General features: G+C 41.1%; 1 protein-coding gene across 1 annotated transcript in view; it reads left to right on the top strand.

The window, feature by feature from the left end:
* Positions 1-11,854, top strand: part of ASAH2 (N-acylsphingosine amidohydrolase 2) — a 28,744-nt gene extending 16,890 nt beyond the window's left edge. Inside the window, exons 12-20 of the mRNA XM_087702192.1 lie at positions 640-755; positions 2,458-2,552; positions 3,194-3,233; positions 3,789-3,884; positions 4,022-4,117; positions 5,790-5,936; positions 7,413-7,472; positions 8,993-9,081; positions 11,360-11,854. Coding sequence (XP_087558318.1) covers positions 640-755; positions 2,458-2,552; positions 3,194-3,233; positions 3,789-3,884; positions 4,022-4,117; positions 5,790-5,936; positions 7,413-7,472; positions 8,993-9,081; positions 11,360-11,597 — 977 coding nt within the window. The 3' untranslated portion in view covers positions 11,598-11,854. The remainder of the gene's footprint in view (positions 1-639; positions 756-2,457; positions 2,553-3,193; positions 3,234-3,788; positions 3,885-4,021; positions 4,118-5,789; positions 5,937-7,412; positions 7,473-8,992; positions 9,082-11,359) is intronic.
* The last annotated feature ends 363 nt before the right edge of the window (positions 11,855-12,217 follow it).

Below are 12,217 nucleotides of genomic sequence, written 5' to 3' on the forward strand. Positions count from 1 at the left end.
ATCCTTAACTTTACAATTAGTCCTCACCATCAATCAGAACAAATGATTTATACATGTAAACATTTGAGATGAGTTTCTTGTTTGTTTGTTTGTTAAAAGGCAAAGGTCCTGAAACTAGAAATCTGTAAAACGCCTCTTGACAATTATAGGTTGTATAAATTATACTCTCTTTTTTTTTTCAAAACAAACTAAAAGCACAAAAATGTGTACTTTTATGTTAGTTTTGGTTCCCGCCAACTACATGGACAAATTCCTGTTGGGCAACATTTTCAGAAGTTTCAAGTTTCAAGTTTAATTTTATTTATAGGCCTCCCAATCCCGGAGGACTCCGGGCAGCTTACAGAGAGGGGAAAGAAAAGAAAACAAAAGAAAATAAAATTAAAATAGACAAGTTTTAAAAAAAAGTAATTTTACATCATCTTCTTCCTAGGGATGAGAGAGAGGAATGGCTCAAACTCATCCTATAACTCACAGTTTCCCAGCTTCCTTTTTAAAAATTCCTGTACCACACTGGTTCTTTTTTTTAAATGCCATTTGCTATAATGCCATTAGGTGTTGTTAAATATTTCATGTTAATTCAATAATGTATTTTAATAATGGTGGAAAGCATTCTACTTTTTACATGCTTTTTTTAAACAGGCACCATGGAAGGCGACCCGTTCTGGGATTCTGTCGTTGATACGATCCTTGTTGGACCATCCAATGAATCGATAGAATGCCATAAACCTAAGCCTATTCTATTACCTTTAGGAGAGGTATGCACCATTAGCAGTGGTGGGATTCAAAATTTTATTTATTTATTTATTTATTTATTTATTTATTTATTTATTTATTTATTTATTTATTTATTTATTTATTTATTTATTTATTTATTAGGATTTGTATGCCGCCCACTCCCAGGGGACTCTGGGCGGCTCACAACAGACAAGAAACGTTTCAATTTAAAAAAATAGAAATAAGATATAAAATATATTAAAAAAACAGTATTAAAATTCACATCACCCATTCCATCTAGGCGGGGCTGGATATCAATCAACAGCCCCAGGCCTGCCGGAAGAGCCAGGTCTTGATGGCTTTACGGAAGGCCGGGAGAGTGGTAAGGATCCGGATCTCTGCAGGTAGTTCGTTCCACAGGGCCGGCGCAGCAACAGAGAAGGCCCTTCCCCCGGGGAGTCGCCAACCGGCATTGTCCGGTTGATGGCACCCGGAGGAGGCCCAACCTGTGCGATCTTGTTGGTCGTTGGGAGGTAAGTGGCAGGAGGCGGTCTCTCAGGTAGCCAGGTCCTAAACCATGAAGGGCTTTAAAAGTAATGACAAGCACCTTGAAGCGCGTCCGGAGACCAATAGGAAGCCAGTGCAGCTCACGGAGGATAGGTGTAATATGGGTGTATCTAGATACACCCCATATCGCTCACGCGGCTGCGTTCTGGACCAGCTGTAGTCCATTTTTTACTACAAATTCTATGGGCGTGGCTTGGTGGGCATGGCAAGGGAAGGCTACTGTAAAATCTCCATTCCCTCCCCACCAGGGGTGAGTTACAGCGGGCACTACTGCTTGAGTGCGTGCCATGCATGCACAGTTGATGTACACTGCTTGTGTATGTGCAGTGTGATTGAAATTTTTCTGTCCATATGCAGATCTGAAAAACAAGATGGTGATGGGGGTGTCGCAGGTCTGGGTCGCTGCCAGTTCCAGTGACCTAGGCCACCAAACCGATACCGGTTTGGCCGAACTGGTCCAAACGGGTAGGAACCCATCACTGCTCCCTACTCCAGGGGAAGGTTACTGCAAAATTCCCATTTCCTCCCGATCAGCTGGGACTCGGGAGGCAGAGAATAGATGGGGGCAGGACCAGTCAGAGGTGGTATATAGTACAGTTCAGAGCCGAGGTGGCGCAGTGGTTAGAGTGCAGTACTGCAGCCACTTCAGCTGACTGCTAAGCTGCAGTTCGGCGGTTCAAATCTCACCGGCTCAAGGTTGACTCAGCCTTCCATCCTTCCGAGGTGGGTAAAATGAGGACCCAGATTGTTGGGGGCGATATGCTGACTCTGTAAACAGCTTAGAGAGGGCTGAAAGCCCTATGAAGCGGTATATACGTCAAACTGCTATTGCTATTCTCCAAACTACTCAAAATTTCTGCTACCAGTTCTCCAGAATAATGGTCATATTTTCTGAAGTTTCAGGGAATTTGGAATTCTAGATTTATTGTGTTTAGGTGTGCTGAATCTATCAGACAATTTGGGTATCCTATTTCTAAAAGGGTCTGCTGGAAAACAGTAAGGAATCAATTCTAGGGATTGGTTTGAGAGTTCCATGCGTTCACTTTGCCCCACCCACTTCTAATCTGTCACGAATCCCTTGAGTGACAAAGGAGAGTAATGTGGTTTTATTGTTGATGATATTATTTAATATAAAGGCTGATCTAAGATTTCCCCTTCTCTCTTGAAATGCTTCAGCTTATCAAGCCTTACCGGTGGCAGTCCGATATAGTTGACATCCAGATGTTTACCATTGGATCTACAGCCTTCGTGGCTGTTCCAGGAGAGTTTACGTATGAATTGATATTCTGTCTTTTATAATATAACTCAGGCACATTCTGTGTATTTTATGGCTAGCTTAGAAAAAGAAAGCAGGTTTATTTAGGAGGAAAAGCTTGGTACAGATAGTGGGAAATATAGAAAGATAGATGAGACCAGCCAGAATTGGTGTGATAGATGGAAATTTGAGGACCTGAAAACCCACATATATCTGAAAGGCAATAGATTGCAGAAGCCTGTAGCAGGCAATACTCTGCTTATTTACTATAAAATTAACAGGACAAAATTAAAGCCAGTGATTGACATTATGATATTGATTTGATTTAATTTAAGGGGCTTAAAGTGTAATCCCCCACTTTCTTTGGTGAACATCCCCTTAAATTAACCGAGTCTTGAATAGCATGTTTAAGCCCTACTTTTTTTAAAAAAAAATTGACAAGTGAATAATGACTCAACTATTTGGTTAGTTTCCATAGATTTTTATTGCATAGGAGCAGATAGGAAACTGTTTTGGTATTTATTCTCTTGCTTAAGGATTATCTTTTAAGTTTTTTGTAAAGAGAATAGTCTAACAATCTTCTTTGAGAATCAACAGTTCTTTAGAAAGGTATGGAAACTGATACTCCTTTTTTTTGCATGTATGCTTATCTTCCAGGACAATGTCTGGCCGAAGACTTCGTGAAGCTGTGAGAAAAGTAAGTTTTAGAATAAGAAAGGAATTAGTAAATGGGGCAGAGGGATTTTTTGCAGACATTAATGTAATAGCCTGTAATTATTTTGAGACAGCCTATTAATTTTTAACACACTTCTGTTTGCCTTTGTGGTCAATGACCATAATAAAATAGTTTATTCTAATTATTTATTGTATTTTCTTTTCCCCCCCAAAATTGCTAGCCATGGTATAAAACTTGAACGCATGAAAAAATGCTACCCCTTGTTCTGAATTCAAAATGGTCTTCCTTATTTGTATTTTGTTTTTTATGTTCCCCTTTCTCCCCCTTGAATTGTTCGCCGCCCTGAGTCCTCCCGGAGAAGGGCGGCATACAAATAATAAAATTCTATTCTATTCTATTCCTTCCTTCCTTCCTTCCTTCCTTCCTTCCTTCCTTCCTTCCTTCCTTCCTTCCTCTCCTTCTCTCTCTCTCTCTCTTTGTCTCTCTCTCTCTCTCTCTCTCTTTCTTTCTTTCTTTCTTTCTTTCTTTCTTTCTTTCTTTCTTTCTTTCTTTCTTCACTCTTCTTCTGTTTCATAGGAATTTGAAATTCAAGGAAAAGCAGGAATGGATATTATAATTTCAGGATTGGGCAATGTTTACACCCACTATGTAACTACTTATGAAGAATATCAGGTAATTAACCAGTTATATACTTAAAACAAAAATAAGAAGCTTGAATGATTTGCGAGTGCAGTTTGTAGAAAATTTGGTTTTCTGTTAGGATTATGAAGTAGTCACGAATTCATAGATCTTCATGTCTCACTTTGTAGGTTCAACGATATGAAGGAGCGTCCACCATTTTTGGACCACACACACTTTCTGCCTATATACAGTTATTTCAAGGCCTGGCCAGAGCTCTTGCTACGGTAATAACAAATTGCAATTATGCAGTGTTAAAGAATATCTGATTCTTAATTACAAGGGAAATAGGTTGCAATCTGTAGAGGTATACCTATGATATAAGCAGTGATGGGCTTCAAATTTTTTCCCGAACCTACTCTGTGGGTGTGGCCTCCTTTGTGGGAGTGGCTTGCCGCCCATGTGACTGGATGGGAGTGGCTTGCCGCCCATGTGACCGGATATGAAGATGCCGACGACACTTGTCAGAACCACCTTAAATTACCTCACACACAGCACTGGCATGCATAAGAATAGGGTGTAAACTTGTTTTTTAAATGGCATCTTTGGTTTGCGTTAAAACAACTTCAATACACGCAATGTTCTGATTGCACCACAAACGCAGTAGTCATCCTTACCTTTCACAGAGGCACTGAGTTTTATAAATAGGAGCATGATAGTGTAGAATAATCATATCCAAGGACCAGTGGTGGGTTTCAAAGAATGTTGGAACCTCTTCTGTAGGTGTGGCCTGCTTTCCGTGTCCACTGGTGGAACCTCTTCTAACCGGTTCGGTAGATTTGACGAACCGGTTCTACTGAACTGGTGCGAACTGGTAGGAACCCACCTCTGGATATAAGGTTTCAAAAGAGCTACTGCATTCTGTTGTGGAAATTTTCCATCAATATAAACTCCAAACAAGTGATTTTGTTCTTCATAACAGCACCTCCCATCACCCATAAATGTATGGTTAATCTATGCTGACTACTGACTATAATCCATGCAAAAATTATTCAAGAGAATTATTTTTTGGGGGGGGGGGTTCAAGTACATTCCCAGCGTAAACAAGCAGCGAAGTGTGAATAATATTGCTTCTGTAGCTTGCTATGAGAATTTAAAACTAAGCTTGTGTATTTCAAGACGGAATGGGAGAACTTGCCACAGCCTTCTCACCACCAGTCCATCCTAGCCAACTCACCATTGATATCTTGCCACAGGACAATTCGCTGCTGGACAATTCAACAATTTAATTATTAAATAGCAATAGCAGTTAGACTTATATACCGCTTCATAGGGCTTTCAGCGCTCTCTAAGCGGTTTAAAGAGTCAGCATATCGCCCCCAACAACAATCCGGGTTCTCATTTCACCCACCTCGGAAGGATGGAAGGCTGAGTCACCCCTAAGCCAGTGAGATTTGAGCCGCCGAACTGCAGATAGCAGTCAGCTGAAGTGGCCACTGCTCCACCTCGGCTTTAAAAGAATTAAAAATTATTTTAATTATTGTCACTTACATTTCATTTTGCCCCCCCCCCCCTTTGGTATTCTTTCTTTAATGATTCTATTCCATGGGTGTCAAACTCGATCATGTCATGTGACGTCACGTGATGTTTTTGCCTTTGCGGAGCTGGGGTGGGCGTGGCCTGCCTGTGATGCATCTTGTCCGCGGGCTGCCAGTTTGTCTATTCCATTATTTCTTTAACATTAGTGTAATTCTTCAAGGAGCTCGTAAATGAAAACAAGGGGAAAAGAAAAATGAAGATTTGGAAGAGGATACGGAAATACCGAACAGGATCTCTCAACTCCATGCATTAGAATATTTTTATTATATAATTCCTCTCCTTTTTCCCCCCCTTTGCTTTATTTCCTGGTTAAGATTAAAGCACCTTTCATTCCAAACTGAATTACCTTTTTTTTTTCAGAATACCACTCAAGATTTACCAAATATTCCAGAGCCACCCATCTTAAACGTAACAAACCTGAATTTGTTGCCTCTTGTTATTGATAAAAAGCCAGCTGGTAAGAAGTATGGTGATGTTCTCCAAGATGTTCGACCAATATACAAAGTGGTATGTATACTCTTTCCCCCACCCCACAACCATTTTATTTGGCTGTTTTTTTAAACCTTGTTTAATCATATCATTTTGAGTGGTAATAGCAATAGCAATAGCAGTTAGACTTATATACTGCTTCGTAGGGCTTTCAGCCCTCTCTAAGCGGTTTACAGAGTCAGCATATCGCCCCCAACAACAATCCGGGTCCTCATTTTACCCACCTCGGAAGGATGGAAGGCTGAGTCAACCCTGAGCCGGTGAGATTTGAACAGCCGAAATGCAGAACTGCAGTCAGCTGAAGTAGCCTGCAGTGCTGCACTCTAACCACTGTGCCACCTCGGGTAGAATAAAATATGGATTAAAATATAAGAATGAAGAGGTGGCATAAAAGGGACAGTTAGAAGCTTGCTTAAAGGGGCAGGGAAATGTCATCAGCCTTCAACCACATCTTCCAGCAAACGTCCCTATGTCCAAAGTCCAAAACCACAAGGTTCAATTAAAGTTCGCATAAAGACATGTAGTCCGTACATGTGTCCCAAGACAAAAGGAGAAGACTCCATCTCCTTATAAGGCTTTTTCCTCAAGGTAACCACTAAGAAATTAGGTATTTCCATGTTGCGCTGCTTTTGAGAATGTACAAGAACAAGTGCTTCGATAATGAAGGTTGTTCAGAATTTCTAATGCTAGCTACGTGTTAGCTTTCTGAACCTGGCTGCCAAATCAACTTTTCCTGTATCCCAGTGGTGGGTTTCAAAAATTGTTCGAACCTACTCTGTGGGTGTGGCCTCCTTTGTGGGAGTGGCTTGCTGCCCATGTGACCGGATGGGAGTGGCTTGCCGCCCATGTGACCGGATATGAAGATGCCGACGACACTTGTCAGAACCACCTTAAATGACCTCACACACAGCACTGGCATGCATAAGAATAGGATGTAAACTTGTTTTTTAAGAGGCATCTTTGGTTTGCGTTAAAACAACTTCAACACCCACAATGTTCTGATTGCGCCACAAACGCAGTAGTCATCCTTACCTTCCACAGAGGCACTGAGTTTTATAAATAGGAGCATGATAGTGTAGAATAATCATATCCAAGGACCAGTGGTGGGTTTCAAAAAAATTTGGAACCTCTTCTGTAGGTGTGGCCTGCTTTCCGGGTCCATTGGTGGAACCTCTTCTCACCGGTTCGGTCGATTTGACGAACCGGTTCTACCGAATAGGTGTGAACTGGTAGGAACCCACCTCTGCTGTATCCTGAGAAGTATAAGCCTGTCATTTTCTGCAACAGCAATATATTAGCTCACTACAGAGGTGGGTTCCTCCCAGTTTGGACTGATTCATTTGAATAGATAGTAACTAGGCTGGACATGTAAGTGTACCCATTCTATTCTCAGGTGCGCCATCTTGATTTTCTGTTGTGCACATGTGCACAGAAATGATTGATTTGTACCATGGGATGTGATTTCTCAACACTCATTCCATTTTTTTCACCCAGGGAGAGACCGCCGAAGTGCATTTTGTAGGAGCAAATCCAAGGAGTTCTACAGAGTATATGGTGAGAGATGAAACCAACGGAAAGATTGCGCAGGAAAATTCGAGCGAGTCCTTCGATTTCCTGCATTTGACCAAATAATTCGGAGATGCAATGTCTGTTTATTTTTTTTTTTTTCTCTCTCTCTCTTCCTCCCTCCCTTTTTCTCATCATAATTGCAAATATGGAGAAGGAAGATGGGGAAGAGAAAACAAATGAACCCAAAAGATACAACTGTGATCTAAGGAGATCCTCTGATCTTATCCAATATTATATATATGGTGTCACAACCCCTGGTATGCCCAAATATGGGAGGAAGCCTACTGCTTCCTTTCTCTGTCTATCAGCTCGTCACAAGAGACCATCCAGACAGAAACCCAATATTTTTACTGTTGTTGTATTTGTGCTGATAAATAAATAAAGGGAGACTAGTATAGATCTATTTCAAGCTATTTAGCTCTCATCAACTAGCCATACCCTTACTGGGATTCGAACCTGTGCTGTATTACATCTTAGGCAGATGTGTTAACCACTAAGCCACAAGGTTCTCCTCCTTTATCAGCTGAGCCAGGGAAATAGGTATGTATTTAGTGTCACAACCCCTGGTATGCCCAAATATGGGAGGAAGCAGACTGCTTCCATTCTCTGTCTATCGGCTCGTCACAAGAGACCATCCAGGCAGAAACCCAATATTTTTACTGTTGTTGTATTTGTGCTGATAAATAAATAAAGGGAGACTAGTATAGATCTATTTCAAGCTATTTAGCTCTCATCAGCTAGCCATACCCTTACTGGGATTCGAACCTGTGCTGTATTGCATCTTAGGCAGATGTGTTTAGGTTAGGTTTAGGTTTAATTTATTTGTATGCCGCCCTTTTCCCTGAAGGGACTCAGGGCGGCTCACTACTCAAAAGGGAGGGGAAATACAAACAAAAACATAAAAACCATACATAGTTAAAAGTACAACAATCATATCATTCGAAGTGGGGCAGCGAGTCTTTAGCCCCAGGCCTGTCGGAACAGCCAGGTTTTAAGGGCTATGCGGAAGGCCTGGAGGATGGTGAGGGTACGGACCTCCACGGGGAGTTCGTTCCAGAGGGTCGGAGCAGCCACAGAGAAGGCTCTCCTCCGGGTAGTCGCCAGTCGACACTGGCCGGCGGATGGAATTCGGAGGAGGCCTAGTCTGTGGGATCTAATTGGTCTAGTGGAGGTAATTGGCAGTAGGCGGTCTCTCAAGTATTAACTTAGTGTTAACCACTAAGCCACAAGGTTCTCCTCCTTTATCAGCTGAGCCAGGGAAATAGGTATGTATTTAGTGTCACAACCCCTGGTATGCTCAAATATGGGAGGAAGCAGACTGCTTCCTTTCTCTGTCTATCAGCTCGTCACAAGAGACCATCATGACAGAAAGCCACAATTTTTACTGTTGCCTGTGTTACATTTGTGTTGCATTTATATATATTTAATATCCATAACTGATAGTTTCTGAGGAGCTATTTTACGAGTGGGTATTTTACATCTCTATCACTGCTTATTTTTTCCAGGCCAATTTTACTTTCCTTACGGTGGAGAAACATGATAACATTTCTAAATCCTGGCAAGTGCTGCATGATGATGCCTCATGGGATACTCGGTAAGGAGTCCTGTCAAGACCTTATATATTTCGGCAGATGCTCAAACCGTTTTCCAAAAACAGATGCACAGAATCCTTTGATGTCACTTTGGCCTTTTTAAAATATCAAAACAGTGCAGGGAGGTCAAAAATCAGGACTGGGACCTTCTTGGAAAGAGGTGTAAAGGTTCATTAATATCTGGAAAGTTCCTTTTTCTGGTCAAACCACTGCGCCGAGGTGGCGCAGTGGTTAGGGTGCAGTACTGCAGGCCACTTCAGCTGACTGTTATCTGCAGTCCAGCGGTTCTAATCTCACCGGCTCAAGGTTGACTCAGCCTTCCATCCTTCCGAGGTGGGTAAAATGAGGACCCAGATTGTGGGGGCGATATGCTGACTCTGTAAACCGCTTAGAGAGGGCTGAAAGCCCTATGAAGCGGTATATAAGTCTAACTGCTATTGCTATTGCTAACTGCTAATACCTGAAACTAGACAATTATGGGGAGGATAGAGCTTGGGAGGAATGATTTCAACACTTTTCTATGTGGAATTGCGCCTGAATCAGCGCAATCATAGGATCTGGCCTGCATCTATTCCCAGGTTCTATGCATGTGCTCTAGCGTTAATTGGAGGGGAAGGGAGAAACAAAATGTACTCATATAGACATTATGTAGATAAAATATAATGAGGATTCTTTAATCTGGGGACTGTTCCAGTTCATCTGTGAGCTTTGAAGTGAGAGGCTGATGAATATAATAATCCAAACATTTGATATAATCATTCATTTGTACATATTGTGATGTTCAAGGCTTTGAGCATAGATGAAGGGTAATTTCCAAGGTTGTTTTTAATTTTGCATTCTCTCCCTGAAGACATTGGCTTTAAAAGTAGAAGGCAGGAAGCGTTCCTCCTTTCTCCACAATGAATGAATGAATGAATGATGAGCCAGAGAATGGATTATTCAAGGCATGGCATTTTGAGAGACTGTTTGCTAGTTTTTGATTAAATTTATTTTGTTAACTCAGTAGCAATAGCACTTAGACTTATACACCGCTTCATAGTTCTTTTATAGCCCTCTCTAAGCGGATTACAGAGTCAGCATCTTGCCTCCTTTGCCCACCTCAAAAGGATGGAAGGCTGAGTCAACCTTGAGCCTGGTGAGATTTGAACTGCTGAACTGCATCTAACAGTCAGCTGAAGTAGCCTGCAGTACTGCACCCTAACCACTGCGCCACCTCGGCTCAAGCAGTACCGCAGCGTGGATATAAATGCAGCAATTTTTCAGAAACTGCGAAATGAGATTATGCGGTTAAACCCTGAGTTGAAATCATATTGAAACCCGCGCTTAATCTGCATTTCACTGAATCAGCCGGCATGAAGACAATCACTTTCATTCATGAAACTTGTTTTTCTTTTTCCCATTATTAACTGTTTTATTTCATTTTCATTTTATACAATCACTTATATACTGTGCAATTAAAAAAACAATTTTTATACTAAAATTGAAAGAAAAGGGGGAAAAAGGAAAATAAAAGGAAAAGAGAAAAAAAAAGAAAAAAGAGCAGCAGTATACAAGTGCAATCTTATTGTTTTTAAAGTTAAAACTATATAGCAATAGCAGTAGACTTATATACCGCTTCATAGGGCTTTCAGTCCTCTCTAAGCGGTTTACAGAGTCAGCATATTGCCCCCAACAACAATCTGGGTCCTCATTTGACCCACCTCGGAAGGATGGAAAGCTGAGTCAACCCTGAGCCGGTGAGATTTGAACCGCTGAACTGCTGATCTAGCAGTAGCCTGCAGTGCTGCATTTAACCACTGCGCCACCTTGGCTCCTTAAAGTTAAAACTATATTTAAAGTTAAAACTATATTTCCCCCCTCCTCCCCTCCCCCCAGTAAACCCCCCTCCCAAGCCCCCTTCCGACTTCCCAGATCCCATACCTGGCATAGCTTTTTATCAAACACAGTCTAGAGTATATTAAAGCCAAATAGATTAAAAATTAAAAGATAAGAGATAAAGGAAAAAAAAGGAATAAAAAAAACAAAGAAAAAAAGAGGAAAAAATCAATAAACTCTCTACATTGAGCTCAGCTTCCCATCATTATTAAAACTTAAACAATGTACATCATTCCTAATCTCAATTAATTTATTACTTGCAGGATTTCAAACTATATCGAAACCAAATAGGTTAATCCAATAGAATTCTACTCTAGCTAGGGGCCTTATCTCTTTATCTAAATATCTGTCTATTTCCAAATCTTTAATTTGTCCCTTTTACCTCCTTCTTGTTTTTCTCATTAGGTTGATCTGGAAGAAAGGCACGTTGGGCCAAAGTACATCTATAATAGAATGGCACATTCCAAAGGCCACTGAATCAGGAAAATACAGAATCCAATATTTTGGACACAGCAAAGAATTATTTAGTCCAATCCGGGCATTTAATGGGTCCTCTTCAACATTTGAAGTTTATAATTGGTGGTATCCTATTGAAAAGCATCAAGTTGCCCCTTTCAGCTTGAAAAAAAGGATAATCTCATAGCTCCTCCATTGTCCATTAAGACTTTGCAAGTTGCTATAGCAGAGAGAAAAATGTACTATCTCTTTGACTGTGTGCAGCCTGCAGTTCCCAGTACTTTCAAACTTTGGAAACTCATTGTGTTTGCGTACTACTAAAATTTATTGTTGTCAGTTTTCCAACACAAACCAATCAGAAGCGAAAGAGGCTCCTAAATTTATCCCCTATTCTTTTCATTGAATTGCCACCTTGGTCAACGATGCCCACAAAACCATCCCAGAAATAAAAGACATTGCAAAAAACATTGTTCATTTCTTTTCCGTGGCACGACAAAACTGCGCTCGTCAAAATAGCGGTGATAAAACCGCGTCGCTAAAGCCGCGATGTCATCACCGTGCATCATCACCGTCGCGACAACAGCGCGGCGGCAGAAGGGTGCGTTAAAACAGCGTGGCGGCAGAAAGCCGATTTACATTAAGGTAAGGGTTAGGATTAGGTTTAGGGGTTTGCTTTAGGGTTAGGTTTAGGGTTAGGTTTAGGTTTAGGTTTAGGTTTAGGTTTAGGTTTAGGTTTAGGGTTAGGGTTAGGGTTAGGTTTAGGGTTAGGTTTAGGGTTAGGTTTAGGTTTAGGTTTAGGTTTAGGGT

Source organism: Thamnophis sirtalis, unplaced genomic scaffold (assembly GCF_051295495.1).
Source record: "Thamnophis sirtalis isolate CommonGarterSnake01/CBP01778 unplaced genomic scaffold, rThaSir2_p1.2 scaffold_15, whole genome shotgun sequence".
Lineage (NCBI taxonomy): Eukaryota > Metazoa > Chordata > Lepidosauria > Squamata > Natricidae > Thamnophis > Thamnophis sirtalis.